Genomic DNA, 27,951 nt, shown 5'->3' on the forward strand with positions numbered 1-27,951 from the left:
GTGGTGGCTCGACGGGGGAAGGAGTGAGTGAATCTGGAGCAAGAGGATCGTCGCAGTCTGACGGAGCGGTGAGGTCGACCCCAGCGTCTGAAAACTCCTGAGAGACTCCCATCGATTCCCCGGGGCATTTGTACAACTTCCAGGGAATGTCAATGTTGCCCATTTCATCCATGATGTCCGAGAGGTCGTGCTCCTCCAGATCTCCAAGGTCAAATCCCTTCTCGTGGAGTCTGGCGATGTACGCCAGCTTTACCTCCCTGTTCACCTTCTCCAAGCGATCGAGGTGATCTAACCGATCCCTTAAGACATCCCAGTGCTGTTCCCCCTCCAGATCCCAACGAGCTACTTGGATCACCTGGCTGAATCGCTCCATTTTCCCAAACTCACCCACTGATTCTAGAAAGTCAAGCAAACCTAGCTTGGTGACCTCAGAATCGTCTTTGTCTCCTAAATAATCGGGAGATGGGGAGTCAAGGGCGGAGGGGTAGCCTTCGTCTGGGGAACACGGGGAAACGGGGCTGTGTGACGGCAAGAAAAAGGGATTGCGGCTAAGAGAAAGGGACGGCGGTGCAGAAGGCTGGCATTCAAGGGTTTCAGGAAGAAAACGCTCTTTTGGGGACAGAGCGACCGAAACGCGATCTTGGTCATGAGAAGAGCAGATGGAGGCGCATTGATCTGTGCAGTCAGACTCCAGGTCAGAGCAGGAGCTGATGGAAGTGGAGGATGAAGAGGTAGACGAGGTGAGAGAGAACTCCAGGAGAGACGGGGGACCGTCACAGCACGAAGGGACAAGAGTGTCGTCGTCGTCGTCGTCGTCGTCGTCGTCGTCGTCGTCGTCGTCGTCGTCGTCATCGTCATCAATTTCGCCGCTGCTCTCGTCTTCGTCGTCTTCTTCCTCTATCTTGCCATTTTTCTTGTTGTCCAGATCAGAGTTGTTTTTCTCCACGCTCTTGTCTTTGTTCTCCACACTGGCAGCAGGGCAAACGGGTAACTCCGCCTGGGACTGAGCTTGCGACGGAGGCTGAGGTTGATCTTTCGGCCCCGTCCCGCCGTTCTGCCTCTGGGGCGACGCGGCCGGAGGAGGAGGAGGAGGGAGCCGTAGCTGCTGTCTGAGAGAGATGGTGTTGTTGTTGTTGTGGTTGTGGTTGAACATGCTGTTGTTGTCTTGCGGCGAGCGTCCATCGCAGCACAGGCACGGCAGGCTCGGCTCGTTGCAATTTGGGTCGAGAGGGAGAACGGACGGAAGTGGAGGAGAAGGAACGGCTGCAGGTGCAATGCGGGACGCCGCTGATGCACGCGAAATCTTGGGCTTGGGTTTGACCGATTTGGAGACGGTGGAAGCCTGTTTTTGAGGGCCGAACCTGGATTGGTTGACCGGAGCTCGCGGTTGCACCCCCACCCTGGCCCTGATGGGTGCAGGGGTGACTTTAGTAACCCGGCGCGGGGACGATGTCTTGATTTTGTTCATGTTTTTATCCTCTTTCTGAACACCAGCACCGTGAGACTTCGGTCCAGCTAAGGCGCTGGTCCGTCTGCTGACGTCAAAGCGCCGCGGCTTTGAAGCCTGAGACGAGCAGCTAGAGGACTGCATTGTAGGGATGGGACTTCTTTTTTTTTTCCGGATAAACTGATATTTCTGTTGCTATAGAAACAAGAGCTGCTGAGGCTGGAGCGATCCAAACAATGACGCTCCGTGACGGTCACATTTTGGCTTCACGTCCGTCCTGGAACATCAAAAGAAAACACAGTGAATAAGATTAAACTCTGCTCAGCAGAGTATATGTACAATATCAGACTATTTCCCCCGCGCTGCATGACTGCAGCTTTAGACTATAACTAAATCACACTCATCTGGAACATCCACTAAAACCCAACTTTTGGAGCTTTTTTATAATATAATTATCACAGCAAATGACATTAACACAGAACACACACATAGCCTCGAGCATATTCTTGCTAAAACCCACAGTATCAAATATCAGCACTTAAGGGAAATAATTGCATAATTAATAAATTATAATAAATATAAATTATTAATCGAGGTGTAAACTGCCTTTCGCCCAGTGTCACTGTGGACTAGGACTATTCCAGCTATTCCCTGAGATCGATCCTCAAAGGAGAAGCAGAAGCTTTTTGATAATCGATTAATTCACTAAGTGAACGTGAATGTTTCTCCGCGTTTTTATAATTGTAAAGTCAAAATTCTTGCTGGGATTGTGACCATTATGTTGTCGAGATGAAATTAAAAGAAAGAAATCTAAAACTGAAATGAAGATTTAGTTGCAGCTCTCAAAAATATTGTGTTGAGCAATAAACCTAAGACGAAAAACCGTATTGTTTTGATTTTTACTGCAATTGCTGTATAATTATTATTGTTAAAACTGAAAATTTTTTGCATCTTAAATATCATTCTTTTGGGGATGATTTAACATTTTAGGGAGTCTGTCAACAACAAAACAAACATATTTTCTCTGAAAATCTTCCAGACAAATGCAGCTGACTCAGGTGCCTCTCGGCTTGAAAACAACAAACTTTCACACAAAAAAGGAAGAGGACTGGAGCGCACTGATAAATATCCCGCCTTAATTACCCTGTCTAAAGTCTTTGTTTGCTCTGACTCTGAAAAAGACACAGTCGAGTCGAGACATTAGTCAGATTGCACTATAAAAGGCTGAAGATTTATTAGTGTGCTTTGGTCCTCTTCTTCTTTTTCCTCTGACAACAATATTTTATCATCTCAAGAGCAAGAATTCAGGAAGGACGGGTGAATTCCTGCAGTCCTGCAGCAGCGTTTCATTACACATTTTATCTTTACCCCTAAAGTGTCTTTTGATTTGCAGAAGAAGTGGCTTAAAAATGCTGCATTTGAATGTGTTAATGTCATCCCTCAATTAAAATAAAAAATCAAGCGCCCTCCCCCACACATACTGTATAGGCCTATCTCACTGAATGGTCCTTTATGATAATCACTGTCAGCTAATTTGTAGCCTAACTTGTCACTCATCACATTCATCTGTTCAGCTTCACAGAGCTCTCCATCTGTGCAAGTCCTTTTTTTTTTTTTTTTTTTTTTTTATAACCCACCAGCAGTATAAGCTCCAGATTGAAACTAAAATGACATTAAAAACATCTTCGCTCGAGGGAGAAATGACTGAACATTTAACTGGAGCGTGAAATAATCACACAATACAAACTCTCTCACTCTTTCTTTTTTTTTTTTTCTTTTTTTTTAAAACATCACATCCCATCCACCCGAAAGGCTGCTGCTGCTGCTGCTGCTGCTGCTCATATATTCCTCCACAGTGCCCTTCACATCACTGAGGAATATAAATCACATCACAAGTGCTTGACTACAGCAGGCCTTTGTCACAATGAAGACAAGGCAATAAACACAGCAAAAAAAAAAAAAATGGCATCACATGTCATTTAACCCGTCCTGAGTACAGTATTATTTACCCCTGCATTTATTGATCCACTGAGCTGATGTAGACGGGGAGGATGGGAGGAGGAGGAGGAGGGTGAGGAGGATGAGGAGGAGGAGGAGGAGGAGGGGGTACCACCTCCAACCGCATCGCCCTGATACACAGGCCCATCCACCCTCATTTCCCCTATTACACTAACATTATATTCACATCGCCCATAAACACAACGACGATAATTAAAATGAAATGTCATTTAAAGACAAACAAGTATAATCAGTGTGAGGAGATTTGATTCCATATATGTCTCTCTCTACGTCGACGCAGAGATTTCACCGTGCACGTCCATTCACACGAATCCGAATTTAAAAAAAATCAAATAAATCAATAAATAAACACGTACAGAAATAAACAGACTGTGGAATAACAACTGGACTCACGATCGGGCTCAGGTAAAGATGGATGAAGGTCTCCATCGTGCAGGTCTGTCTCTCTCACATCCTCTGTCCGTGTGAAAGCGCACAGACTCTCTGACGTTTGCAGCCTCAGCGCCGTCCTCTCGCGAGCGTCCGACCAACCCGAGCAAACCACGCCCCTTTTCCTCTTCCCTCATCATCACGCTACAATATCAGCTTAACCTCATTTTATTTAAAAAAAAAAAAAAAGAAAAGAAAAAAGTGTCAAGAGGAGTCAAATTTCCTGTGATTTCTCTCACATAATTAGTGTCCTTTTTTCTTTTTTTTTATTAGAATTTTTATTATTTTACTTAATCATGAACAGGAAACAAACAAACCACCATAAATATGAACGAGTAAAACAGACAAAATGAAAGAAATTAAATGTACCAGAATATTTTGCACTATGAGCCAATTGTAGCAGTACCTGTGTCTTGTTGGTACTGTAACTTTTATTTTTTTTGCACTATAAGTCAACTGTAGCAATTGTACCTGAATATTATTGGTACTGTTACTTATATTTCTGCAAAAATAGCCTTTTGTGGCCATTGCACCTTAATGTTGTTTATATTGTTACCTCTAATTTTGTAAGAGCCAATTGTGACTGTTATACCCAAATGTTGGTGGTACTGTAACTGTGACCTTTTTGCACTATACGCAAATTGTATTGTACCTGAATGTTGGTGGTTTTGTTACTTACCTTTTTAGCACAAAACTAGCAGCTATTTCGATAAATAAGTGCGAAATAATCTATAACATTTTCTATCTATTTGTATCCATTTACTGTACATGCAACACAGTAGTTAATAGTAGTACAGGGGTTGACCGACCCACTGACTGGAGAAGCCTTCTGAAAAGCTGGCCCTCTTAAATTTTAGTTGAATAGCCCTGGTGTAGTGTCATGAAATTCACTTCACACACCAATAATGCAATTATAACAGGTCTAACTACTGCACTTTGTTAGTCATAATACTATTTTGTTGAATTTAAATGATCAGTATTGGCTTTTTGTTGGATATTATATTCGATAACTAACCTTGTATGCAGTGTAGAATCGTGAATTCATTGTGTGCAGTGTGTTATATTACAGCAATTAGTCTGTTATATAATAATAAATGAGTCATTTTTATATTTTAGTATTGGAATATTCCTGCTGTGGTTCAAACCAAGCATCAGAATGCGGGAGGCGATGTGTTCACACACACAGGGAAAAACAAACAAACAGACAGTATTATAAGAATTTTTATTTGTAATTAACAAAATTAATTGGGATTGACTGTCTATCATCAGTACACAATCTCCCTTTAATGTATTTAAAATGAATAAAGCTATTCTCAGAAAACTAAAAATCCCTTTAGATGAATCTTCATCCTGCCTCACGGCGGATAAAAATGAAAAAGCTAGATCATCCTTCACCGAGTACAGTCTTATATAAATGACTGGCGCTGGGTTCAATAAATAGAACTGAAGAGACTTGTAATGACATCCACATCCAAATATTTACAAATTACTGAAAAAAGTTCAGAAACTGCTGTCAGGACACACTCATGTTTGGGGTCATGTTGCTGGAGTGAGAGATCCACGTCTGGCAGAGGAGCTGATGATGCACCCCCCCCCCCCTCACTTGTTCCTCTTGTAGATTTTCTTGGCGAAGTTGAGGAAGACCGAGTGAGGAAGGTTTTGTGCGTGACAAGCGATGAGTTTCTGTAGCCGCTGGTAGCTCTCCTCCTCATAGTTCTGGTAGAGCGTTGACATTTGTAGGGTGTTGTACAGTGTTTTGACCTCCTCTATTCTCGCTTCATCATGGCGTCCGTAACATGCCTGAGGACGGAAATGAAAAGAGAATCATGTTTTGCTGAAGAGAGTATATAGTATGTTCTAGTATGTTTTAATTCTCGCATTTAAGTATAGTAATTGATATTTGGATGGTTACTCATGTAGTGATGCTCCATTTTGTGTTAAATTCTATAACAATAAATATTGGACTTGAAGCTTACCAAACAAGGTTTTACGACAAGAATAAGATAAGATATTTTACCCAAATCCGTCAGCTCTAACTGGCAGTGTTCTTTCCCAAAGGTGGGATTAGATTACAGGGTAGTGACAACAAACATGACTGATTCTAGGGATTATGACATACAAGTCTGTGCTTCCTCCAGTGGTGCAATTGCTAAAACTTACAGTACAAGTATATTGTACACTATGCCCACAGTTCATGAGCTGAATTTGAATGCAGTAACCTTTGCATACAACTTTGTGTTGCAGCCACATTATCAAAGCATATTACAGTGTCTCACCTCCAGCTGTGCTCTCTGTTCAGGCGTCATCACCTCCAGAGCCTTCACTACCAGCCAGCTACATTTGTTATCCTGGATGTCTGTGCCGATCTTTCCCGTAACAGCAGGGTCACCGTAACAGTCCAAGTAGTCGTCCTGTAAGTAACATTCGTTGGATGGTTATTGACGCCATAAAGTCTGCAGCAAATGACCTGATATTTAGCGTGGAATTGGACATGATATGTATGAAGTGATTACCTGTATTTGGAAGAATTCTCCCATCTCAAGTAAGATGTGTTTGGCATTATTGTGCTCCTCTTCACTTTCGATTCCAGCCTAAAAAAAAAAGAAAAGTAAAATCAGTTAAATCATTATGTGTCATGAATCATTATGTACAGCTGCACCTTAAATGTTCTCATTTTGACAGGGTTCACCAATCAGTGATAGTGAGTTTAACTTATTACTTATATCCTTATTAGACAGCAGTGATAGTGAACAACACACCTGCACTCAGAGAGGAATGTGGGTTTAGAACACACTCACCATGTACATTGCAGCTGCCACAGGAAGGTAAAAAGAGTAGTAGGCGGTCTTGTATTTTACAATAGCTTTATACCTGAGAGACAAGGTGGGGGTGGGGGGGGGGATATTACAGTTATTTGCTGTGGTAAACAAAAACTCTCCTTTGCAAATTATTTTACATATTTCACTTCATTACCTCTCCATGGAGAATCTGTTGAGGTCAATCTGACCCGGGGGGGCTGTCATGAGGTCCAGAGCCTGGCCAAGCATTGTCTGGAAAGATGTCTGAAATACACAGAGGTGCATAATGAATCCTAAGCTAATGTAATGTATGTCTTCCTGCGTGTTCAATCGGAACTTATAATAATACCTCAGTAAACAGCTCCAGTAGATGGATGTAATGTGGCTGATCCCTGCAATGTTTGCGAAGAAGCCTGTAGATTGACGCCTCCAACAGAAAAGAATCATTGATGGCGTCCAGACCGATTCCATCCTGAAAAACAAACGGTTACGTTTACATAAGAACCTGGGAGCACTGTGAAGAGTGAAAAATAAATGACTGGCACACTACAGAGAAACCATTTCAGTTCTAACCTTCTTGTACCAGCAGGGCTGTCCTCTCCGAGTCACAGACGAATCCATGATGTCATCCGCCACAAGGAAAAACGCCTGAAGCTGCAAAGCAACAGAGGCACAGTTGTTTCACTTAATGACTGAGAGAACGTAACACCCTCGCTGAAGTGTCATAACAGCCAGTCACTCACTGGTGAGGGAAAATACTGCGAGACGAGGTGTTAAACCTGTGAGGGTAGGGTATGAGTAAAATGTTTGTAAATACGTTTTGGATTATACTCAAAACCTGTTGTGTTTGTTATTTTAGAAGAGTCCATTATATTACATATATCTGTCACCATCATGTTTGTAAAGTAGTTTAACAATGAAACACTGGTTAGAGGGAAGAATCTTCATGTTTTATGATCCATCAAGACCACCACAGTTTCTCACAGCATCAGACAATAAGTATTCAGTTGGTTGCAATATGCAACTTCACCATTAGATGTCACTAAAGTCAACAGACTGGTCATTTCAGATAACTGGTGGACATCTTTTATATAATATATTAAATATATTATTATACGTAGACACTTATATATAATCTTTATTATTGTTCTCATTTGCGTCTTTACTTTAATATTCACTAAGCATTTAATTCTGCTACAGCTTTACCATTGCGTCGCTCTAATTTTACATTATATTATTGCCAATTACAAAATACCAAGACTAAAACAAACTTGTTACCGAGCCTAAACATTCCTAAATAAGATAAAATCTTTAAAAGTAATGGTCGTATGCAAATGTTAGAACTTTGAAGACATCGTTTCAATTAAATGTCATGAAAAATGTTGATCTGTGCTTCCCAGATTTGTTTTTGTTACAGAGGAGCAAAGAAATTGGAAAATATTCACATGTTTTTCAGAAAAAATACATCAACCTGATTAATGTAAATATTGACAGATTTGAAAAAAAAAAAAAATTGAAACAATCATATTTCTGATCACCAAGTAATAGCTTGATAATTAAAATGAAAAACATGAGTGTGGGACATAAGGGAGGATCAATTACAGCTTTATAATAAGGTCATTTTCAATTGTGATAAACATTTTCATGTAAAGGCATGACACTGATGCTAGCCTCTAGCAATTGTCATTATATAATATGGATATGACTTTGGAAATAACATGGTATTACTGTAATATTATCTTGTCATTACTAAACTAATAGCATTGATGTATAAGAAATATGTGATATTTGTGGATGGGCAGTGTATATAGAGCAGGGGTCTCAAACTCAATACCATTAATGATGCAAAATGAATGTATTAATATAAAAAAAACTGACATTTATTTTAAATTACATAAATAATAGTGTGGATAGCTGTAATTAAAATTTGTACCAGGAGCCGTTCCTAATTATGACCAAATGTCTTATTATTACTGTGATAAAAACATTGCTAACAAACATATATTATATTCTATCACCTCGCTTGCAGCTGTGCCTCAGCTACACACATGCGTTTATAAGATGGTGAGGTCGTGGGCCATGTTTTCCATTACATACGGCCCCCTATATTAAGTAGGGGGCCGTATGTAATCGATTGGGGGGGGCCGCCAGTTTGAGACCCCTGATATAGAGGGTGATTGTATTAACTGGGAAAGGTAAGGGGGGGGTGGGAAGGTGTGACAACATCTACTCACCAACTCAATGCACCATCCCACAATGAGAGCCCTCTGCACGGCGTCCTGTGTGAGCTGAGAGGGCGGGACAAGTTCCCTCAGTGAGCCAATCACAGAGAGGCCTCGGTTCCTCTTACCTCCGGGCGAATTGTACTCTAAAACCTACATTTAAAAAGGTGGTGCAGAACACTGACATGTAAAGGCAGTTAAGCAGGAAACGTAGCAAATAAACACACACCTGCACAGTGTTCACACTGACCTCTTTGAGCCTCCTCAGAGCATCAGTCAGCGCAGGATCAGTGAGGTCTTTCTCCGTGAGCTCCGTCACCAGCTCCTCAAACTGAACGTCGAACAGCTGAGGGTCGGACAGCAGAGCCTTTTTGCCGTGAGTCCCATTGCAGACGCCGTCTCCCTGCAGAGACGAGGTGCACAGCAGAAGACACGTGTTTTTTAACTTCACCTGACTCACTGTCGGCCACGTCTTAGGCACATTCATGACCAAACTAAGCAGGCGTTTCATCCTCGAACAGCAGCGCGAGTGTCCTCCTCCTTCCTCCTCCTCCTCACCAGCAACAAGAGAGCTGCGTTGCTACTCGGACTGTAAACACCAGGTAAACACGTAAACCTTAGCAATGTACCCCGGGAGAGACAACACGCCAAGCTAACCGCGTTAGCTCCATTGTCACATAATGTAAACACGAAGCAAAGACGGGAGTCAAGATAATTATCGTCCGTAAGTTCCGTTGTCAGAGGAAGCGCTAGCTGACATTTGTCAACAGTCAGAAACATACCGTAGCTATAGCATAGCGTAATAATATATATATTTATTCGTGTAAAAAGCATTTACATACCATAGTGTCAGAGTTCTGTTGTCACAAACTGTTCGGTTTAATTCAGTAAAAACTAAAGTCTGTAATTCCCAAACCCAGGATGTGTATATTGTAGTTTGTGTTGGCGCCGCAGTGCTTTTTATTATAAAGCAGCAGAACTAAGTTTCCCAGAAGGCCTTGCGAGAGGCGCGTGTGGGCGTGGATTCGAAAGGCTCCATTTGACATTAAGCGTTTTCATTGGCTGGTGACATCGAACCAGGATGGGCTTTCATATGGAATGGCCAATAGAATTCGAGAAGAGGCGGCGTTTAAGTGGAGTGGTGAGTCTGGCGCTTCATAGTCACAGTTTTACTGAATGAGAGGGAGAAAAAAAGGAAAAAAAAGGAGGTCGAGAGTCTTCAAAACTTTTTTCCTTTAAAAAATAAATAAAATAGAAATAAATTAAATTAACAAAGTAAACCACAGCCACAGAAATGTATTGTACTTTTAGTACAACATAATTCAATTTAATCAGTTAATCAAACAAATGTAGTTTTCGTGGAAGCGGCTGGGGTTCTTTTACATGTTATGTGAACACATGTATGCAGTATGTATAAATGTATTTATTTATTTTTTGTATGATTATATATTTTCTTCCCTTATTGTGATTTTCTATTTTAAATCATTTATATTAATTATGCTGTTTGTGTTTATAATCCCCCACAGAAAGCCAAATAAATAGAATACAAAGTAAGATTACTGTTTCAAAGTTACATATAAATTGATATAATATATATATAATATATATTTATTTATATAATAATATAAATATGATATAATATATAAACACAGAAGCAGCTGTTTGTGACGCCCATTTCTTCTATCATTGTGCTACATTTAAGATCAACAGCACCGTCCTATTGTCACATACTTATCGTCCAATTAATTTGTTGTACTCAGTAGTTTCCTGTGGAAATTAAAAAGCTGAAACAATGAAAGAGATAAAAAATTGATCAGTTTGTGCATATTCATATGTATATATCATCCATGTTTGTTATGTACAAAACATCAACAAAAGTATTTTTTTTATTTTAATACTATCATTTATTTCATATGCTGAAATACATAACTTGCATTTAAAGTTGTCATTTAAAATCTGCAACAGGTGTCGTATTTAGGTACATTTATAATTCTCCTTTCAAGGCTACGTCCCGTTAAGCCTGCCATACAGATATGCATTTCTTCAAATAAATAATGTTTTATGCAAGACAGGAGGTAGAAACACCACAGCCCAGTGCCTTGTGTCTGTGTGTCTGTGTGTGTGTACATTTTTGAAAGTAGTTACATAATAATGAATGCCTCAGAAATGAGTCCTTACTGATATGGAGTCAATATCGTGACACCATAAAGGCTTTCCAAAAAAAAAAACTCACGACTGACTTACATACATATTGACAGAATCTGGTTGTCCACACTCACTGTATGTTCACTGTCTCTGGTGTGTCCACAGCCAAAAGAGGCTTCTTCTTTTTTTTTTACATAGTGCGAAACCCAACCTCATACAGAATCTCTGTATATTTATTGCAAGAGACTCGTGGTTTAATCCGAGTCACAGTGCACTTTACACCTCTCTATCTTACAGGATCGGGCTGCTTTTTGCCTGCTATCATAGATATACGTCGCCCCAAAATCAAATTAGTGACATGTCTGGAGTCATCCGACAGAAAACTCTGGAAACACTGCACACCTTTGCCCTCAGCTATCGATCTATCACCACAAACACATTTTCAAATGGCTAATATCGTAGGTCTTGGGTGCAAGAGGAAGGGAAAAAAAGTCATAAATATTTTCCAAACATGCAGATAAAGACATTCTGAGGACATGTTACTGAGTTACACAGACAGCCAGGATCTGATGCACAAGGTTTCCTGCTGTATGCTTTAGCAAAACATGCACATATGCAAATCAAACCACCGTGTCCAGGGGTTATGCACAGAAAATAAATTTGAAAGGCCGAAGTGTGTCTGTGTTAGAAATGCTAGTTGCTTTTCTTTTGAAGGCCAGTGCAGAGCTGTGAGAGTTGGGGGAGAGTTGGGGGGATTAGGAACCTGAATTTTGAAGAAAAGAAAAATTCACATTAGAGCATTTGTCCTGCATCTGTTTATCTTACTCTTTACAAGCTAATTATATTTATTCAGATGGGTTTAAAAAAAAACCAAAAAAAAAAACAATTGAAGTCAATGGAAGACAAAATAAGAATAATTCCATGATCACTTCACATAAGTGATTCTGTGGCTATATATAGTACAATGTACAAAAGGGCCAGATGCATATTGCAACCCATAATTATGTAATAGACTGTCTGTACATGTGAGTAAGTGGTTGTTGTAGCATTAGTGTTTGTTGACTTCAGTCTCCGTTGTTGAGGAAAAGACGTTTCCAGTTGACTTTAGTGAGGGAGGAAGAATTCAGCAGGAAAGACGCTTCAGGATATAAGACCACACCAGGCAGACACGAGCTGTTTCACTGATGTTGAATGTGTGAACTCTGGGTTGATGTTCTGGGATGATGAAGAGCACCACTGAATAAGGCCATTTGCTCAGATGACTTCACGATACAGCAGCGACAGGAACAAAAAAAAAAAAAAGAAGGAGAATAGACTTTTAAAAGTTGCAAAAGCCACTTTTGTCTTGGTTAAATATTTCTTTAAACCTGTCGTCCACTCCTCGTGTCATCCGCGATGTCGTCATCCTCACAGTGCAGACTCTGAGTAGAGAGCTCCCGATGACCCGTGGGGTGGACAAGGCGTCACCAGTCGATGGAGTGACGCCGAGGAGGAGGAGCTTAAATCTCCGCAGCTGCGCAGGTGGATCCCCTCTGGCACCCGTCCACTGTAGCGCCGGTTGTGTCGACTGTCGCTGTGGGAATGGTGGTGTCCGCGGTGATGAGGCGGATGGTGAGCGTTGCGGCCGGGCTGACCTCGGCCGGGGTTCCAAGGTGTAAGCAAAACCTGAAATGGAATTAACACGGCTCACTGTAAGAAGGTAGAGGAAGAATAACCATCCATATCCATCCATCTTCTACCATTTTATCCTCCACATGAGGGTCACAGGGGTGCTGGTGCCAATCCCAGCTGACATAGAGTGAAAGGCAGGGTTAGGGTTAGGAAAAAACCCCAGAAAGAAATCCCATTTGTTATAATAACTTTAATGACCAGATTGCAGTTCTACAGTTTACACTTATTGGTCTGTATCCAGTAATGTCCAATAAACATTTAACAAGCTTAGTAGCTCCTGGATTAAAACTATCAACTGTAATTCATTGCGGGCCGCCAGAAGTGTTTCTGCGGGCCGCCATTGGCCCGCGGGCCGTACTTTGAGAACCAATGATTTAGAGCAGGGGTTCTCAAAGTTTTGATACCCGAGGGCCAATTTAGGAACCCAACATTGGACTGAGGGCCGCCAAAGAAAAAACCCCAGAAATAAATCCCATTTGTAATAACTTTAATGACCAGATTGCAGTTCTACAGTTTAGTGTTAAGTAATATAAGCGTCAATATAATGTTATTTAAGCATTAATATAATAACGCGTTATAATTTAATGGGTAATTACCCAATATTTTGGCCATTGTTCTTACCTTTCTTATTACAGGTTAATACCAAGTAACACACTTCTGTTACCATATATTTACTGGGTAAATAGCTAGTAATTGGGGGCTGTAGCTACCTGCTTATTACCAGCTTATAACACAATAATACACATAAATTCACCATATAGAAACCAGCTAAATACTCAGTATTTTTGTTTACACGTATTGGTCTGTATCCAGTAATGTCCAATAAACATTTAACAAGCTTAGTAGCTCCTGGATTAAAACTATCAACTGTAATTCATTGCGGGCCGCCAGAAGTGTTTCTGCGGGCCGCCATTGGCCCGCGGGCCGTACTTTGAGAACCAATGATTTAGAGCAGGGGTTCTCAAAGTTCTGATACCTGAGGGCCAATTTAGGAACCCGACATTGGACTGAGGGCCGCCAAAGAAAAACCCCCGAAAGAAATCCCATTTGTAATCATTTTAATGACCAGATTGCAGTTCTACAGTTTAGCGTTAAGTAATATAAGCGTTAATATAATGTAATTTAAGCATTAATATAATAACGCGTTACAATTTAATGGGTAATTACCCAGTATTTTGGCCATTGTTCTTACCTTCTAATTACAGGTTAATACCAAGTAACACATTTCTGTTACCATATATTTACTGGGTAAATAGCTAGTAATTGGGGGCTGTAGCTACCTGCTTATTACCAGCTTATAACACAATAATACACTAAAATTCACCATATAGAAACCAGGTAAATACTCAGTATTTTTGTTTACACTTATTGGTCTGTATCCAGTAATGTCCAATAAACATTTAACAAGCTTAGTACTGTAAGAGAAAAACATTATTCGGCCTTCTCTAAAGTTATCAGCTGCCATTCCTAAGCACAAGCCTAAACAATTCAGGACGGCGCCTGCCGAAACTGTTGTTGTCACATCGACCTCGGTATAGCACTGTTGTCTACAGAATTCGTCTCTTCATGTTTTTGCTGAGCCTGACCGGAATGGGGCAGAGGACTGAAGCTACTGCGCAGTCCTCCCCAAGGTCAGCTCCATGTATCAGCAGAAGAAGCACCTTTAAGTATCCTAACTCTGGGACTCACAGGCAGACTGACAGAGGATGCCCAACTGTTAACATACTTGTTTTATGTTCGGCATTGTCTCAGTTCTCCTCAGATCTGAGCTGCTTCCAATAAAGCTTTTCAACTTAAAGGGGAAGTAAGTAGTATATAGTGACATCTAGAGGAGAGGCTGAAATTTACAACAAAGAACTGCTCCTCTGCTCACCCCCTCCCTTCCCTGAGCGCTACGGTATCCTCAGTCGGTCAAATGTCGTCCTCGTCGTCTTTCTCCGTGTCAGCAGATGAGGTTCGTGAGGTGAGGGAGAGGGCGGAGCTACCGCGGCCGTAGCAGACGAAGCGGAGAGAGAGGAGGCGGGACTTCAGCTACAAGTAAAGAGACGCTTGATTTGTTCTCTCGCGTTTGTCCTTACAGGCTCCGGTAGAAACATGGCGTCTCGCTGCTAACAGTGGCTATGCGACTGCGGCCCGCGGCCATGTTATTTTACATGACTTTTTGAAACACTACGAAAATGAAACAAAGAATATTATACAGCGACTAGACAATGCAGGAGCACATAATATGTATAAAAAAGTGGATTTTGGGTAATATAAACCCATAAATACTACATATTGTCCCTTTAACTCATCTCTGACTCCAGGAAACTCCATCTTTGGTCGACTCACTTAATAATCAAATCTCCGCAACAAGTACCTCCTGGATTAAAACTATCAGCTGTAATTCATTTCGGGCCGCCAGAAATGTTTCTGCGGGCCGCCATTGGCCCCCGGGCCGCACTTTTTTTTTTTTTTTTTCAATTAATCTGGATATTTTTTTGGAACCCACACACACATTTGGGGGAGAACATGCAAACTCTGTGCAGAAAGGCCAAGGGAAATGAATGAAATTATGAGGTGACTCAGAGCCTGTTGTCATACATGCTCCAGCGGCAGGTGGTTAGTTGCAGCGCCCTCAGCTCCAGTCCGCCTCTTAGGTCCCTGCCCTGTGCTCCCAGCATGCTCAGAAGAAGGAGCTAGGTTGCGTTTGGAGCGCTGCAGGAAACGAGCCATGAGAACCCGTGTCACCTGAAGAAGAAAAACAAAAGCGCCGATTTGGATAAGGCAAGAAATAACCCAGCTTTTACCTTAAGACTTACATGAGAATTGTCAAAGTTATCTTTTTTTTTAAGACTCGCCTTAAGGTCTCCTAGGGAACGGTGGCAATCTTTAGGTAAACGCAGTGGGGATGTGGGTGGAGGTTTGGCGGGCACCTGCACCCCTACACCACCTGCTGATTTAATGCTGCCTTTGCTCGGTAAGGCTGCTGCTGGAGGCAGAGAAGTGCGGGGCAACAGACACACATCAGAGGACGGACCTTTACAGTCAGAGAAAAATGTGAAAGAGAGAACAGTTCAGTTCATTTGTTTTGTCAAACACAGTTTTCACCATTTCTATATTTGTCACAGCTGTAGAGCATGTATGCAGAGGTGGAAAAAGTACTCAAATATTGTACTCAAGTAAAAGTACCAATACTTTGATGAAATATTACTCAGGTAGAAGTAAAAGTAGTCATCTGAAAATGTACTCAAGTACAAGTAAAAAGTAGTAGAAATATGACAAGGGCTCAGTAATCCAAAACTATTTTGGAGCTCACGCGCAAGTAACTAAGTCCAATACTTGAGTCAATACGTACTCAATTAAAATACAAAATCCTGATTTTAAATTGTACTTAAAAAAATACAAAATACACAAAAAAAATATTCAATACAGTAACTTGAGTAAATGTATTTTGTACGCGGGCCGTACTTTGAGAACCAATGATTTAGAGCAGGGGTTCTCAAAGTTCTGATACCTGAGGGCCAATTTAGGAACCCAACATTGGACTGAGGGCCGCCAAAGAAAAAACCCCAGAAATAAATCCCATTTGTAATAATTTTAATGACCAGATTGCACTTCTACAGTTTAGCGTTAAGTAATATAAGCGTTAATATAATGTAATTTAAGCGTTAATATAATAACGCGTTATAATTTAATGGGTAATTACCCAGTATTTTGGCCATTGTTCTTACCTTCTAATTACAGGTTAATACCAAGTAACACATTTCTGTTACCATATATTTACTGGGTAAATAGCTAGTAATTGGGGGCTGTAGCTACCTGCTTATTACCAGCTTATAACACAATAATACACTAAAATTCACCATATAGAAACCAGGTAAATACCCAGTATTTTTGTTTACACTTGTTGGTCTGTATCTAGTAATGTCCAATAAACATTTAACAAGCATAGTACCTCCTGGATTAAAACTATCAGCTGTAATTCATTTCGGGCCGCCAGAAATGTTTCTGCGGGCCGCCATTGCCCCCCGGGCCGCACTTTGAGAACCAATGATTTAGAGTGTTTTTTTTCAATTAATCTGCATATTTTTTCTGCACATTACTTTCCACCTCTGCATGTATGCTGTATATTTGCATTCCCACAGTGTGCACAGAATCAAACTCTCTGCCCTATTTCAGCCAATGATATTGTGTGTAATAAATCTATGCAAAGTTGGAACGCACCAACACCCGATGGGTTTCCTGCCAGTTTTTTTTTTTTTTACAAAGAATTGCTCAGAAATTCACACCACACTTATGCATAGTGATATTACACACGATGACAGATCAGATAATCAGAGCTTCGCAGCGCGTTTCCCGTAGCGCAGCCCAGTTGTCATGGCTTATCTTCACTTGCGTCCTCTTAATTATCGCGTGTCACATCGAGCACGCGGTCTCGGCTTTGTCATCTTTTCCGTGATTTGTGTCGCCAGTCATAAATAATAAAGTGTATCATCTGAAAATGTAGTTAATGAGAAGCTGGTGAACCACACGATGGTTTCCACACCGGAATCTATTATATCAATCTGTAATCACATCACTGTTAATTTCAATGTCATGGACGAGTTTCATAAATCACTTTCACATGGGGATAGTTTTGCATATTGGTCTCCTCTGGTCTAAGAGAGTTTGATTAATGACGGTTGTTAGCAGCTGAGTTTTATCTCATCAGAACCACTGAAATGTGTTTTCTTTTGGGCTTTTCCCGCTCTAATTTGAACGTAAATGCAGACAGCGAAGGAAAGAGAGGCAGTGGTAGCTGTCTGAGTCATATTTAAATAATACATTTTAATATTTACACCAGGGAGACACCTAAAGATCACATTTCTCCTTTAGAACAAAGGTCTTACCAGAGGCGATTCTAGAGTCTGTAGGGGGCCCTAAGCAAAAATTCCCAGGGGGCCCTTCCTTCCAACCAGTGTTCATCACCATTATGTTATAAATAATCTGACACCAACGAAAAATGTATGAGTTCAAAATATTATTTTTTTTCGAAATTAATTGAATAACATGGAAAAACCTTGCACCGTATTTTCCGCACTATAAGGTGCACTTAAAAGCCTTTAATTTTCTCAAAAAACAACAGTGCGCCTTATAATCCGGAGCGCCTTATATATGGATCAATTGGTAAAGTTTGACTTTATCTGTTTTGTTGACATTCCCTTTAGCGCAGCTCCATCTAGTGGATGCATAACGCAACCCCAGTCCAACGTTTGACTGCAATATCTTTCTATTCTATGCGCCTTATAATCCGGTGCGCCCTAAATATGAAAACAGTTCTAAAATAGGACATTCATTGAAGGTGCGTTTTATAGTGCGGAAAATACGGTAATTAAAATTTTAATGTAATAATACATAATAAATTATAAATGTAAAGAACAATAAAATACTGTAAATAGCTTTAAAAAAACTATATAAACTTAGTAAAAAAATACATTACACTGTAAAGAACCCACATTATAAAACAATTTACATATATAGAACAATAAAATACTGTAAATAACTGAAAAAAACATATATAAACTGAGTAAAAAAGATATGCATTACACTGTAAATAATAGACTTAATTTTCCAACTTGCAGAACGATAACTTCACACAGGTTAAAGTGAGGTGGGGCCCCTTTAGGGAGGTTTCCTACTGAGATGTGATTGCAAATCGCCCATTGTTGTTTAAGGGGGACGGGGATGTGACTGGTCACTGCACATTTCAGTAAAAACATCCCTCAATCTCCGAATGTCGGGGGCCCCCTATCAGCTCGGCCCCTGGGTCTTACCTGTATCTATGGATGCCTTGCTGTCTCCAGAGTCCTCCAGAGCTCTGCTTCCAAAGTCAACTACAGAAAACAGAACAGGTTAAAGAAACTGTAAAAACCAGCGTAGCAGGAGTGCTCACGTTAGTGTTTGAATCACCTGTGTCAGTCGAGGAGCCGAGTCCTGGCTCGCTGTGTGACCTCACGAGGTGAGGCGGCCCCTCGGTTTCCCTCCTTCCTCTCTCTCCATCCTTCTCCGTCCTCCCCGCCCTGCGTCGAAGGTACAGCGGTTGATGCGAGAGCGGCGCCCCGTTACTGCCCGGCGCACCGGCAACCGAGGGGGGTGGAACCAAGGAGGCCACGGCGGCTCCTTGCGCGGAGTGTACTCGAATCTCTGGGATGGAGGATCGCTGTTGACAGCCGGAGCCTCCTATCGTTTCCAGCTGGGAGCAGCTGCTTGCTAGCACGGCCTGGCGACGCAGAACCGGAGACCTAGGGGACGACACGGGGCAAGTTTCTAAATGCAGGCTTCACTATAAGCATAATTTTTTGTACTGAAACTGTGTGTATGTCTTCACCTGTATGTGCTGGTGGCGGTGCTGGGAGAAGAGCAGGAGTTGGACCTCTCTCCTCTGAGGAAGCGTCTGGCCCTCGGTCCTCCTGCCAGAGGACTCTCAGGCGTTTGAGACGGAGGACCGCGGTAGCTGAAGAGCTCCCCTCCATCTCCCGCCTCACTGGCGGACCTGTTTCCTCGCTCCCCCTGGTGCCTCAGCCCAACCTCCATCAGACAGGAGTCCTCAGATGGGGAGGAGTCATCAGGTATGTCCACAATCTCTGACATCAACAGAGATCCACTGTCCATGGACACTTAAAAACAAGGTAAAAACAAAGAAAGATTTTTCAATATCAAGACTAGAATGTATGTGGAAACTTGATATCAAGGATATATTTCTATTTTCCTTTTAAGTAAACCACCTATTCTAATAATTTGATGCAATGATAAGTGTGGTTTATGTGAGTCTTTACATTGTTGTGGTGCCCGAAACAAAACAAAATTGCTGTGGAAGTATTTAGCAGTTGTAAAGTTCACCTACTGTTGAGAATTTAAATGAAATGTGAACATGCAATCACCACATATTTTATTTATAACTGTTAAAATGCAAAAATAAACAGGAAAAACCTTTACAATGATGTACAATTACGATAAGATTCAGGGAACTGTGGCCTCCACATATTCATGTCTGTTTGTGTATTAAGCTCTGGCTGGTTTGTCTGTTTGGTCTGTAGTACACATGGCAGTGCAAGATGGCAGCCTTTTTATTATTTTTAAAATTTTATTTAAAGCAATTATACCGACTTGTGGGTAGTATATTCAAAGTATTTTTCTTTCTTTTGCAAGAAGAACAGGAAGAATAAAAAAAAATATTAAAAACACTTGCAATTTACATGCAAAGTTCTGCCAATAAACACAGATTGGACCTTTAAATGTACATCATACTTATTAGTGATACTTATTTCAACTGGCACAGGTGAAATCGTCAGTGACGTAATGTTTTCTCACCTTCTCCACTGAAGGCAGTAGAAGTTCCTCTCTCTGCAGACACCTCAGTGCCGTGGGGGTCAAACACCGTTGCCTTTAACAGTGACAACAGAGATTAATCAGCATGGGCACACATACACACACACACACACACACACACACACACACACACACACACACACACACACACACACACACACACACACACACACACACACACACACACACACACACACACACACACACATTCTTGTACTTGCTGCATACTGAGGACCAGCATATCCACTTTATAAATCAACACAATTACAAATATCTACTTCATGAATGACATCTATAAAGAACTACTGGTTGCAGTACCATAAAATGTCTGCAGGTGGAGCCCCAGAGCAAAAAGGGCTGGAAAACTTTTTTGATTTTTTTTTGTTGTTGTTGTAATTTTTGGTCCAAAATTTTACAAAAACGTCATACTATACTATGTCGACCAAAAAAAAAAAAAAAATTTACCCAAAATTTTTGGTCTAAAATTTTACAAGAACGTCATACTATACTATGTCGACCAAAATTTTAAAAAAAATTTGAGCGAAAATTTTTGGTCCAAAATTTGACAAAAACATCATATTTATACTATGTCGTCCAAAAATTGGAAAAAAAAATTGTACCCAAAATTTTTGGTCCAAAATTTGACAAAAACGTCATACTATACTATGTCTTCCAAAATTAGATTTTTTTTTTTTGACAAATTGAGTATAGCATGTTTACAACCTAAGGAAGTGATTTGAATGAAAACAAAGTGAGGACTGGCCAAAATGTCCTCACTCTGTACAAATAACCTCACTTTGTTGGTTAAAAACCCTCACTGGTTCTCAGTATGCTGCAAGTACAAGAACACACACACACACACACACACACACACACACACACACACACACACACACACACACACACACACACACACACACACACACACACACACACACACACACACACACACACGCACACACATACCTGGCTGCCAGCTCTCTGTCCCATCACTGCTTCATAAGGAGGGGGACAGTCAGTGGGATACAGGGGAACAGGACTCTCCATGGAGCCATTGTAGGTGATGCTAAGTGTGAATACAAAAATAAATCAAATAATTATTTTCATACAGTCAATAATGTACATGAAAAACCGTAATATTCAACCAGTTGATGTGGAGTAAACCACTGAATGTCCTCGACAGCCTTCGCTACAGGCTGCGACAAACCCAGTGATCCAGATGGATCCTGGCATTTAAAGGTGCCATATGTAAGAATGTGGCCAAAAACAGTTACTACATTCAAATTCAAAATACAGAGGACTTCTCGGTTTCGTTTTCTGACGTAACTGGCAACCCGGGATTGTTCGGCAGCTGAGGCTCTACTGATGGCAATGACTGGTAGACGGCGGTAGGTGGCGCCACATTACCAAAACATGATTTCAAAACATAAACATGATTTGCAGTCTGCAAAATATATTTTTTAATGCAAATATTTTGGCTGTACTGTTGTTGTTGGTGAGTTCAGTTCGTTATATGAACATTATTCCTGAGTCTCTGTGACATATTAGGAGGATTTTACGGCCAGTTGCTTTAGATTTATTACATAATGCACCTTTAAACAATTATTACTCCTTATTTTTTGTAATTGTGTATTGCATGTTTTGGGTAACATCTACTGCACATCTGTCCGTCCAGGGTGTGGATCCCTCACCTGTGATTCTCCTTTCTACCATTTTCCCTGTTATAAGGGTTTTTTCCCTGGTAGTTTTTTCTTTACCCTGCTCGAGGGTCTAAGGACAGAGGATGTTACCAACCCTGTGAAGCCCCGTGAGACAAACTGTGTTTTGTTAACTGTGGGCTATATAAATAAAGATTGATTGATTGATTGATGGGCCCATGGTTGGTGTAGTGGTTAGCATTCTTGCCTTTGCAGCAAGAAGACCTGGGTTCGAACCTCATTTTGAACAACTTCGGAACAAAGGTCTTTCGTGGTGCGTGGGTTTTCTCCGGGTTCTCCGGCTTCCTCCCACAGTCCAAAAACATGCAATTATTAGGTGAATTGGTCACTCTAAATTGACCGTAGGTGTGAGAGTGAGACTGAATGGTTCTTTGTCTCTATATGTGGCGAACTGTCCAGGGTGTACCCCGCCTATCGCCCAATGTCAGCTGAGATAGGCACAGCACCCCCCCCCCCCCGTGACCCTTCAGTGGAGGATAAAGCTGTAGATAATGGATGGATGATTGATTGATTACCTCTGAGCGTCTGTCTCAGAGCTGCAGGTGTATTCAGGGGGATAGTACGGCGGTGGAGGGATGGGTGGGACAAACTCCTCAAAGTCCATGATGTTGGTCAGGAAGGCGTCCTGAGGAGTGGTGCACTCTGGGTTGACTGAACGGGAGCGATGGGGAGCCAGCTGGACCCACAGAGGCAAACGCAGCATTAAACAACAGAAAGATATGGTTATAGGTTATTTGTATAGTGTAATTAAACTTTTTTTTTTAAATATATACATCTATATATACAGTATATAGATATTGCAGAGTGCTTGTAATTGTGTGGGGTTCCTGTAATACTGGAGGCTGCACTTTCAGGACATTTTGCCACCTTATGTTGGTTTTATTTTGTTTGACGTCAAAAACAAATATTGATAAGAAAAAGGAAAGAAGAGAGAATAGTGAAAAGTGTAAAACACGTTTCATGTGATTAATTACCGGTGATTTTTGAAACAGTGGTGGAAAAAAGGTGCCAGAATTGTTTGGAAAAAAGGACTCTTCTTACACTTCTGTAGCCCATAGTACACAGTGTGTGCAGGTGCCGATGATGTTATTCCTGTTAAATGGTAGGTGGAGAGTTGTCGCTGTGTGTTCTTGGGTGTGCGCAAAAAAATCCACTTGCTCGAGAAATGTTTTTATTAAAGTCACTCTCATTGTTTTTTTATACAGAAACAACAAAGGTTGATGAAATACACAAATTGTCCAATATGCAACTTGAATTGTGAGACAGAAAGTGACGCATTCCACCTTAGAACCAGAGGTCGTCAGTAATAAGTAATATTCTGATGGAATAACTGTAAGTTATCAATTAGTTAGATAAATATTTAGATATAACAGCAATTTAAACGTTAAACGTAGACAAATCAGTATCTAGATTAACCCTAAGTATTTGGATGGAACAACCTCTACGGTCCAAGAAGTTCAGTCCTTGAAGTGCAGCTTCGTGTCTTTGCGGGAATATAATTTAGGTGCATTGGTAAAACAAAAGCGAGTCTGATAGATGTAAAATGTGCTGCCTTTGCACTTACCAGGTGCACAAGGTCCAGGGAGAATATGTGAATACTGCAGGTCACAGTGGACAAAGTACAGATGATGGTGGAGAGAATGCTGAGACCGCAGGCACTGAACAAAAGGTCCTGCAGACAAATGTACATTAAGAAAAACCTAAAATATACCATAAACTGGCATTTTTATTTGTATAAAATCATGTTTAATAGTTAACCTGGGCAATAAAACGATCATTTAGGTCTATACTCTTAGAAATAAGGGTTCCAAAAGGGTCCTTCTACAAGGGCTGAGGTTCTACCAAGAACAATTTGCTTCTGAAAAACCCTTTCCCGAAGAAAGGGATTTTCAAGGGTTCTTGGTAACACTAATGGAACCCTTTAAAACCCCTTTCCCGAATAAATGGTTTTAAAAGGTTTCTTGGTGGAACCCTCCAAAAGAACCTTTATAAAAAAAGGTTCTACCTGGAGTCAAAAAGGGTTCTCCGATGAGGACAAGCCGAAGAACCTTATATGGTTCTATACTTAGCACTTTTATTTCTACTCACCTTCAACTGGTGTCTGACTGAATCGCAGTCAGCATTCAGGTACAGAACCAGGGTCTCCTCCTCTGAGATGGAGCAGGAGTGAGTGGGCACACAACACACACACCGACCATTCTCCACCTACACACACAAAAGAACACACACACACACACACACACACACACACACACACACACACACACACACACACACACACACACACACACACACACACACACACACACACACACACACACACACACACACACACACACACACACACACACACACACACACACACACAGGGTTTTTGTGAATAAACGTATTCCCCCACTAAAGAAAACATCTATACACTGTAAAAAAAAAAACTGTTGTTTTTACGGTAAAAAACTGGCAGCTGTGGTTGCCAGAATTCTACCGTAATAAATATGGTAGAACCTTTTCTTACATTAGGGTAAAAGGATAGAACTACTGCTGATGTTACAGTAAAGGTTGTTACCATATAAATAACTTTTTTTTTCATTGAAAGTAAACAGCGTTTTTTCCCATATACTGTATTTAACGTGAAAATATTGTATAAGTAAAGCATTTCTCCATGAAATAATGTGTAATGTGAAATAAACAGCCTGTATTAACATAAAATACCACTTTATTCATTAAAAAAACAAAAAAACCCCACTTATTTTTAACGGTAAAAAACTGGCAGCTATGGTTGCCAGAATTTTACCATAATACGGTAAAATTGTTTCTTCCGTTTCACCGTAAAGGTTGGAGAATTTTTCCATATTCTACCACATAAATAACTATGCCTTGCCATATATTTAACGTAAAAGTACTGTATAAGTAAAGGTTTTGCGTAATTAACACAACGGTTAATAAGTTTAACAGTAATAAAATTATTTTTTTACAAAAAAAAACCCTGCAAAAGAAACAGTTTTGGCTCTTTTACGGGATATTTTCATAATTACTACAGTGCAAGATTATTTAACAGTACGAACACATATTTATAAGTACAATACATATATTTCCGGTAATTCACTGTTACAAAAACTGTATTATAGTCTTTTTAAGTTTACGATCTTTTTCTGTCATGGTTTGACAGTTTTTAACTGTAAAATCTACGGACATTTTTTTTACAGTGTATTTTGACACTTTCCACATGCAGCATGGTGGTTTGAAGGGTATTGCAGCAGGAAAGCAGAACACAACGCCGCGTACCTGGCAGGTGAGCATGGACTTGACCATCTGTGCGTTCTGACAGGAGAGCATTGAACCGGCCAGACTGAGGATCACACACACCGCAGACAGCAGCATGAACAGTGACACCTGTGGACGAGCACAGAGCAAAAGTGCAGGTTCGTTAAAGCGAGCGCCACACACACACAGTGCCAAGAGTTTTACTCTAAAGAATTAAAATCATATGTTTTCACAGCTATGCGTAGAGAAGATATATATGTAGACGGATTGGGTTTATTGTCTCAAAAACATGACACATTTCACTTAAAAAGGCAATAAAAACACAGTACAAGAGACCTGCCCCCATGTGTTACATGTTTTGTAGACATTTTACCCAACTTACACATCAATTATTAATAATGAAGGACCTCTAGAATAAAATAAGAATAAGAAAAACCCTTGAAGATCTCAAAGAACTTGTTCACTTAAACATCTGCTGATGAAGATAAGCTACTAAATGGAATCTGTGGTGACCACAAACACCATTAAGGCATCACAAGCATAATCAAATCAGTTCTTTCTACATCACCAGAAAATCTAAATCATCTGCTCTTATCTTTCTGAGTTAGGCTGTTCAGAGGAAAAATAAAAGCCATTAGGCAGAAGTCATAATTAGTGAATTACAAATCATCACAGCTTCATAGAAACACAGTGAACCTGGACTTTTTGTTGGGAAGTCTTTGTCCTCCTCCTCCATGGCACATTGGCCTACATTTAGAACTTGAATTGTCATGTTATTTAAGGGCATAATGGAATATTGATAAACTGAAATGTTACAATATTTCAGTGTGTTACTGTATTGATTCTTTGAGATGCCGTATTGATATGGAAATATTCTTCACAGTGGTTTAATTCTCTTGTGGCTGAAAGACAGCAGATTTTTAGCCATTTATTTGACTCTCCCCCATTTTTCCTCTCCCCTCACTAGACATAGAAATATGTATATTGTTTATATATATATATTACAGTTTTTCATGAAATAGAATATTTTTGAAAGTTGTAAAATATTGTATTGCCCCGTATTGGTCTAAGCAACATATTATTTGTGATAAACAACCCCAATGTCATCAGCGGAGGTGGAAAAAGTACTAAAATATTGCACTCAAGTATAAGTACCAATACTTTGATGAAATATTACTCAAGTAGAAGTAAAAGTAGTCATCTGAAAGTAAAAGTTACTTAGTTACTTTGCGTGAGGTGTGAGGGTAGTAGAAATATGACAAGGGGTCAGAAATCCAAAACTATTTTGGAGCACATCATCATTCGTCTGGTTCTGGTGTATATTTTCCCCCTGTAGGTCTTCATTGTGCTGAATTTTTATTTTTACTCAGTAACTACAAGTACAATACTTGAGTCAATACGTACTCAAGTAAAATACAAAATCCTGATTTTAAATTGTACTTAAAAAAATACAAAATACACACAAAAAAGTATTCAATACAGTAACTTGAGTAAATATATTTCGTTACTTTCCACCTCTGGTTATCAGATGGAAATGTACATACCACCAGTGTCAAAGGTCTCTTCCAGGAGATTATCCCGACTATTCCAGATGCCACCACCTGGTAACAGAGAGCACATATAATAATAATACAGGTCATTATCAACATGCACTTTGTGTTTGATTTTAAAAAGCTGCTGTTTCAATTGGATTTACACTTACAAAGAAACCAGCCCAAAATGGACAGGACTGCCTCACACGAGCCGAAGAGGTGAAGGCCATGCTGGTGAAAGAGAAGGCCAGGACCATGGCCCCTAGACCCAGGTGGCACAACCCCAGGTAGAGGAGCAGCCGTGCTCCTCCAGGGCCCCGGCCTGACATCCCTCTACGGCTGTCTGACCAGCCCCGAGACCCCGAGGCCGAGGCCACGCTGCTGGAGTCTGACGGCGAAGGCATGGCACGACGCTCATCCGTGAGTGCAGGAGGAGGAGGAGGAGGAGGAGGCTGGAAAACAGTTCACACTCACTCTGGTTTGACAAAGCAACGTTTCAGTTGTTGTCTTGTGGGCGCGAGAGCGTTGAAGAGGGAGACACAAATGCTGGCTTCAGAGCTCCACTCTCACAATTATGCACCAAAAATCTCCACTGGCAGGTGCCATAGGTGCTGCGCAGTGGCCCATGGGGGTGCCCACTACAGTCCGGTCACTGAGTCCAAGAACTTTGTCAGCAGAAAGTTGAGAAATGAGGCAGCCACTACACACTCGCCGCCGCCTTATTTGACTGATTTTGACATTTCAGCCGTGATACTGAGGTCGATTCAGTCAATGCAGTGTACAGTCTATTGTGACCACTACTCTATTCACTGCACAGCATATGTATCTGCATGCTATCAAGTCATATCTGACATATTCACACAACACTGGATTAGTTTACTTGCGATTTTCTCAATAGTGTTTGAATCATATGCTTTTTTTGCTGCTTGCTCCTGTCCATCAGGGCAACCTTCCACCTCTCCCTCCTCTCGCCAGTGGCATTGCGGTAACTGGAGACCAGAGCAGGCCGCAAATTCTCAAGCATCCAATAGAACAACAGCTGATTTTTCACCACCACCAGCAGCAGCAGCAGCAGCAGCAGCGATGAGGACAGGAGCCGGCGCTAGTGTCCACTCGGTGTCCGAGAGCAAACCCCCAACATGTGCTCCCCCTCCTCCTTATGTCAGGTCCATCCTGTCACAGCGTGGAGATCGAACCCCCCCCCCCCCCCCCCACCCCGTCAATATCACGTCGGTGCGTGTCGGAAATACACGAGACTAATTACACCGAAATAATAATAATAGTAATGATAATAATAATAAAAAACCCTCAATCGATTATCAAACTGCACCAAAAAAAGCAGCAAAATCCTCTCCCCCG

At 40.9% G+C, this 27,951-nt stretch overlaps 2 protein-coding genes across 2 annotated transcripts; both read right to left on the minus strand.

Moving 5' to 3' along the window:
* Window positions 1-5,098: 5,098 nt before the first annotated feature.
* On the minus strand, window positions 5,099-9,425 carry fdps (farnesyl diphosphate synthase (farnesyl pyrophosphate synthetase, dimethylallyltranstransferase, geranyltranstransferase)). Its single transcript, XM_083893526.1, has 9 exons — window positions 9,166-9,425; window positions 8,928-9,068; window positions 7,267-7,347; window positions 7,043-7,165; window positions 6,869-6,957; window positions 6,694-6,766; window positions 6,409-6,486; window positions 6,172-6,306; window positions 5,099-5,695 (listed from the first exon to the last, which is right to left on the minus strand). Exons 1-9 carry the CDS (start codon window positions 9,400-9,402, stop codon window positions 5,495-5,497), a joined length of 1,158 nt encoding a protein of 385 aa, XP_083749652.1. The 5' UTR covers window positions 9,403-9,425; the 3' UTR covers window positions 5,099-5,494.
* Window positions 9,426-12,467: 3,042 nt separating this feature from the next.
* On the minus strand, window positions 12,468-26,996 carry fam189b (family with sequence similarity 189 member B; the record flags this gene model as incomplete). Its single annotated transcript, XM_083886427.1, has 14 exons — window positions 12,468-12,725; window positions 15,315-15,461; window positions 15,572-15,750; window positions 18,527-18,586; window positions 18,663-18,994; window positions 19,081-19,369; window positions 20,064-20,136; window positions 21,048-21,147; window positions 22,315-22,475; window positions 23,364-23,471; window positions 23,888-24,004; window positions 25,082-25,189; window positions 26,605-26,661; window positions 26,763-26,996. 14 exons carry the CDS (start codon window positions 26,994-26,996, stop codon window positions 12,468-12,470), a joined length of 2,223 nt encoding a protein of 740 aa, XP_083742553.1.
* Window positions 26,997-27,951: the final 955 nt, after the last annotated feature.

The sequence above is a fragment of the Microchirus variegatus genome (genome assembly GCF_963457635.1).
Source record: "Microchirus variegatus genome assembly, chromosome: 1".
Classification (NCBI taxonomy): Eukaryota; Metazoa; Chordata; class Actinopteri; order Pleuronectiformes; family Soleidae; genus Microchirus; species Microchirus variegatus.